The 6,332-nt window shown below is 40.5% G+C and overlaps 1 protein-coding gene across 3 annotated transcripts in view; it reads right to left on the reverse strand.

Moving 5' to 3' along the window:
• Positions 1-6,332, reverse strand: part of LOC116094973 (25-hydroxycholesterol 7-alpha-hydroxylase) — a 159,890-nt gene that overhangs the window by 2,036 nt on the left and 151,522 nt on the right. For all 3 annotated transcript variants that reach the window (XM_031376406.1, XM_031376408.1, XM_031376407.1), the window contains one exon: positions 5,272-5,447. In XM_031376406.1, the coding sequence (XP_031232266.1) occupies positions 5,272-5,447 (176 nt within the window). The remainder of the gene's footprint in view (positions 1-5,271; positions 5,448-6,332) is intronic.

Raw genomic sequence — 6,332 nt, forward strand, 5'->3', positions numbered from 1 at the left:
ATAAAGAAAAAGCATTTCTTTTGGATCATGACTCTGGAATCCCAGTAGTCTAAGAACCTGGTGTTGATGGGGCCTTGGTGCTGTTATCAAAACGGAAAACCACAGGGTGCCTTTAGAAAAGGAAAACTCAGAGAGAGTGTCCTGTTATAGTAACCCACTTTTCCAGCAGCCAGTATACTTTCAAGAGACTGATAGCAGATCAAAGGCCCTACCCATAGCAACCCAGGCACCTATTAAAGTCTCACCTCCCAACACCACCAAAATGGCATCAGACTTCAGGATGAGGTTTGGACAGGATACACAATGCTCAAATTATAGTGACTGCACGGAGCTTTCTAAGCACAGAGAGGCTACGTCTATTTCCATTTCCATCCTTTATAATGATACACACACACACACACACACACACACACACACACACACACACGTATGACATATGTGTGTGTGTGTGTGTATATGTATATATATGCCAATTTGGGGGTAAAAGGATTCTCCTGTACTGCTGTTGCCATTTGTACTATGAAGCAATGAATGTTAGCAGCCACAATTTGTTATTCATTTATCCTCTCAATTGGCTACTGATGGATGAGTAGCATGAATTTAGGATTCAGTGTTTATGTTTGGATTAAAGAAACAGGAAATAATAAGATTCAACAAATCCCCAGAGAAAACCTAAGCTGCAAAACAGATTTTGCTTTTTTCTATGTTAATGCAAATCACCCCTATAAGATTTCCTTTAGAGTATACTCTGCTTGGGTTAGTCTGACCCACTTACTTATCAGGCATTTCTGACATATATTCATAAAGAAGTTATACTATTTGCTATAGAAAATTAGACAACTCATTTATTCTAAGGTAGTTGGTCTGTATTCTTAATTTTGCCACGCTGCCAAAATGGTCCAGTTCAAGTCTCATTTGAGTGTTAAAGGGTACTTAGTGACCTTACTTTAGGCCATTGTGAGTTAAACTTTCGGTTAAATTAATGCTCATGGTTTGAGTTAAAATGACCAATTATTTTCGATAGAGCTCATTAGATCTGCTTAACCACCACTTTGATATAAACTACATGAAGTCAAATGTAGAGAAGTAAGTAGGTCAGATCCAGCACATTTCTGGTTATGGCAAAAACCCTATAATGTGAATAAATTATGATCGATCCTATTACAAATGTTTAAATCATTTTAATAGCAAACCTGGTAAGGTTGGGACAATCATTTCCCCTTATCAGTATTTGATCTACTTTAGTTTATTCAGAATATTTTAAATATTTGAGCTTTGAAAACCTTTGCACAGTTCCTACTCCCTCCCTTCTTGCAAGTCTATAAAATAATGTTGGCAAAATTATTTAGCGTTTGATAGTTTTTTTTTTTTTTTACTTCATAACAAGTGATATTTTAAACAGATTAGAATAGATGTATATTTTAGTGCGGTTATGGAATGTATCTAAACAAATCTAACCAATGCAGAACTGAAAATATCTGTTCATCCCTGCAGCAAATCCCATGATCGTCTCCGTGGACACAGCATTTCTATTAGCCCATGGAAGCCTCTCCTGATGGCTGTCTTCCACCTCTGAGACCCATCCCTGCCATCCCTAACTCAGCACTAATCCTTCTCCTTAGCACCTTTAGCATTTCTTAGCTCTCTTCTTCTTCTTCTTCTTTTTTTGTTTTGTTTTCCAGTCTTTTATTTTTTATTACAAATTTTCTTTATTTACATGTCATATTTCCCAGTTTCCCCTCCAAAGACAAACAAAAAAACCAACAACAAAAAAAAACCAAAAAAACAACAACAAGAACAAACCCCTCTTCCCTCCCCTCTCCCCCTGCTTGCCACCCCACCCTCTCCTGCTTACTGGCCCTGGCATTCCCCTACACCGAGGCACAGAACCTTCACAGTGTCAAGGGCCTCTCCTCCCATTGATGACCGACTTGGCCATCCTCTACTATACACATGCTGCTGGAGCAATCAGTCCCACCATGTGTACTTTTTGGATGGTGGTTTAGTCTCTGGGATTTCTGAGGGCACTAGTTAGTTCATATTGTTGTTCATCCCAAGTGGCTGCAAACCCCTCAGCTCCATAGGTCCTTTCTCTAGCTCCTTCATTTGGGGTCCCTGTACTCAGTTCAATGGATGGCTGTGAGCCTCTACATCTGTATTAGTCAGGCACTGTCAGAGCCTCTCAGGAGACAGCTATATCAGGCTGGCTTGTCCTTCCTTCAGTCTCTGCTCCATAGTTAGCCAGAAACTGGGAACAACCCAGATGTCCCTCAACAGAGGAATGGATACAGAAAATGTGGTACATCTACACAATGGAGTACTACTCAGCTATTAAAAACAATGAATTTATGAAATTCTTAGGGAAATGGATGGATCTGGAGAATATCATCCTGAGTGAGGTAACCCAATCACAAAAGAACACACATGGTATGCATTCTCTGATAAGTGGATATTAGCCCAGAAGATCAGAATACACGAAGTACAATCCACAAACCACAAGAAACTCAAGAAGAAGGAAGACCAAAATGTGGACATTTCATTCCTTCTTAAAAAGGGGGAACAAAATACCCATGGAAAGGCTGCAGAGCTCTCTTCTTCTTGATGAGCAATCCAAGCAGATTAGTGCTTTTCCCTAGAGTTTCCTGCTAAGGCCAGATAGCTTAAGTAAAATTCAACGTGAAACATAATCCTAGAAAAAAGGTTTACTATAGTTCTGGTGTTTGCTCCAGGAAAAGCAAAAGAGGAAATTTAACATGATTTATGCTTTCATTGTATCCAAATAATGTAAAATAAGCCCCAAACTCCCATGGCTGCCTAGGCTCTTCTTAGTGACCTCAAAGGCTTTTGAGGTCCTTTGCGAAGCCAGGGCAGCTCCCTCAAATTTCTGTCCTCCTTCTTTAGTTTGCGCAGAAGTAATATCTCAGAAATTTATATTTTATGCTTTATTTAGAAAAAAAACTAAAAGGGAAGCTACCAGTAGCATTTGCTCTGTAACCACCCTCATGGAAACCTAATTTCTAATAATATTTGAAAGTAGATCTGAATAAAAACTATTTTCAGTTTGTTCCGGTGAATATGCATGGGAACCCTGGACAGGTCCCTGTGAGGAAGGCCTATGGTGTCTGTTAGGAAGGTAGTTTAGTTTTCGCCTCTACAGGGAAGCATATTATAATCTCACATGAGCTGTTTGGCATAGCAAAGATCAGCAAGCGTCACTTCATCTTGGTATTGATCACAATCGTTTAAATCCTTAGGGGGTCAGAAGCAGGACTGGGCATGAAAGGCACTGAACAGGCCTGCTACTCGCTAGGTATTATTATGCTCGAATTTCCTGGAGGTGCTCACATTCACTGAATTGCATTGAGTCCAGGAATTTGAAGCAATCTGGCCAGCGTCACAAGGGACCTCAAGGAGAAGTCTTTTGCTTGCAAAGAAAGCAATGGTTTGTGATCGGTCTTTCCCTGTACCTCATCATGCAAGGCGACAGAAACTCGAACCACCTCAGAAGAGATGGCAGAGTGAGAGGGGGTTCACGTTTCCTAGGCCTACCTCTGAGTTTTCACAGCCTGCAGTACAATGATTCTCCCATAGCAGGGTTCCACATATGCTTGCTGTACTAATGAGCAAAGAAGACTCATGTCTATTTTTAAAGTAATCTTCAGGTTCTTGAAGCAAAGCTCAGTTCTGAGTGGGAATGTGAGCATTCATAGAAAGGCAAGGGGCCGAATACCTGGTGTTTACAAACAGCAGAAGTGGTACCACACTGAAGCTCTTGATGCCCGGTTTGGAGAGGAGATACACTTTGCTAGGCTGGCTTCAAACAGAGAGAGATCTGCTGGCCTTGGCTTCGCCATCCCTGGCCCTAGCACTTATAATGCATAACTTTGGCTGTTAAATTCCTAAGGTTATCAGTCAGATCCCTGGGGTCGAAAGGTTGGGAGGTGAGGAACGCACAAAGAACGGTGCCTACAGAGATGTTGGCAATCTGGTAAACTTCTTTTATTTGATGGCAAACAATAACTCTGATTTAACTCTCATGACACAAATGATAAACTCTGCTAAAAAGTGAATAATTACAAAGAAAACCATAAGCATAAGTGAAAAATTGTAGGGAGAAGTGGTGCTATTATACAGCAAATGTTTTTCAGATTTAATTTCAGTTGTTTTATTTATTGCTCCTATACTAATAACAGCAATTTTTGTTATTCACAAATTCAGAAATGAGGCATGTCCTCTGGAGAAGGCTTCACTCATTGGCCAAAGCTCGGCACCCTCTTGGCTGTCATTACCTGCATAATCCTTCTCCTAAGAAACCATTCAATACTTTCTTCTCATGGTAACACATTGGCTTTACTAGTTAAATACAAACAAATTATGTCATTGTTTCTGAAGTCTGTCCTCTTACCAATTTCTTAATATTACAAATCGAGGTGGCTACAGAACATTGTGTCTTAAAAGCTATATTTAAAAGTGGTTTATCTATGAAACATTTAAAAAGAGTACAGAAGTTTCCTTTCCAAAGATCAGTAAATATTAGAAGTCAAAGCCTCCCTTCATAAAAAGCACACACAGAATGTAACTGCACTCAATTTGCATGCAGGGGGTGACTCTCTGAAGTGGTATTAAGGGATGAACCAGGGTGGATTAATTTCCAGTCTTTGATATTCATTAACTCCAGCTTCAGGAAAAAAAAAATACAAGGAGATGACACAATTACCCTCAGAGCTTCACCTGAGAGCAGCAGCTTTCCAATTTGAAGTTCATAGTGCCATGCTAATTGATCAAGCAGGGCACATACCTTTAGCTAAAAGGGCTTAACTACTATTTTGGCCTAACTACAGTGATGATGGTATTTGACTTGTGAAGTCAGCTTCACTTTGGAAGTACTTAGCCAACTAGTTACCACTATTTAACTTTTATACCACCTATCAATAGCTAGGCCCCTATGGCTTTCAGAAATTCCTCCTCAAAAAGAATCTAACCCGGTGGCTAAAGGTAACAGTGGCCAAGTAAAAAGGTCCATTTCATTTGAATGAAGCAACATTTAGAGTCACCTGGATTTCTACTCACAGATCACATAGCTTGTCAAAGTCAGACTCTTAGGAGGAAAAAAAAAATCTGTAGAGGCAAAAGCTTTTCTATTAGAAGGAAAAAAAAATCCTAAGTCATCACCAAGCTGCCTCAAATCTCCAGTGGAAAGGAATGAAGGGTGAATTAGAAGAGGACTTTCTTACTCATCAGGAATGACTTGTGGGCAGGACGCCTACTAACCTTCGGAGCATTGAAGACTTCCGGGTCATTGTGTATCATCGGAGGGAAGACAGCTACAAAGTCTCCTTTCCGTAGCGAGTAGCTCCTAGTCTCCGAGCTGAAGTCCATATCCTCTTGCACTTCTCGGATGATGCTGGAGTATGAACACAGCCTCAGAACCTCAAGAATAGTGCTTTCTGAAAAGAAACAAGCCACAGGAGCTCCTGTAAGGTGAGGGAGTGCTCTGCGAAGCTTCCTTAGCTGCCTGTTAGAACTGATGACCAACAACCTTGCCTGGAAGGGACCTAATGGCTTCGCATGCGTTGAAAATAAGAGAGTGGATGAGGCTGTCGGATGCTGAAAGAACCTGGAGGTTTTGCCACAGCATCTTTGGGATTTACTGGCAGGGGGTAGGCACACTGTTATGGACAGAGAAAAAAAGGAATGGTCTCTAGTAAAGGACTGGTCCGTTAGGGACACAAACGTAATAGTAAAGTGAAACTATACCCATCTCACAGCACACTACTGCAGGGTGACTTGACCAGTGTCGCCTTTAAAGCCAAGTTTAGCTACTTAAAAGCCCTTAGACAGTTCACTGCAAGTTAATTATAGAAGGTCCATTTGGAGACACTTTAACTCTTATTTTCTCTTATTCTAGTTGTAAATAAAATGAGTCAGCATTTGTCAGAAAATTTTCAAAAGAGCCAATTTTTATACGATTTAAAAGAAAACCACATTTTTCTCAGCATCCAGGAAGCATAACATTCACCATCCTGTCCTGGAAGATTCCAAAAGCTGAATGTCCTTGCTTTCCCAGTGGCCTTCACCTTTTGCTCCTAGCACAGCAGATTTTATGGCTAATTTCCGGCGATTTATCCTGGCAGTTTGAGGAGGAATTCCTTTGGGAATAATATGCATAATTTGCATAAATCATTCTGATAGCATGCATATCAGTGTGTAGCTCCTGTCTAGAGCTGCATCTCTCCCTTCATAATCAAAACTGACTATGTTTCCACCAGCGTGAATGGGTCCTGGAATATAAAGCCTGATTCTTTCTAATCAGCAGTGTGAAAGAACACCAA

Source organism: Mastomys coucha, unplaced genomic scaffold (genome assembly GCF_008632895.1).
Source record: "Mastomys coucha isolate ucsf_1 unplaced genomic scaffold, UCSF_Mcou_1 pScaffold17, whole genome shotgun sequence".
Classification (NCBI taxonomy): domain Eukaryota; kingdom Metazoa; phylum Chordata; class Mammalia; order Rodentia; family Muridae; genus Mastomys; species Mastomys coucha.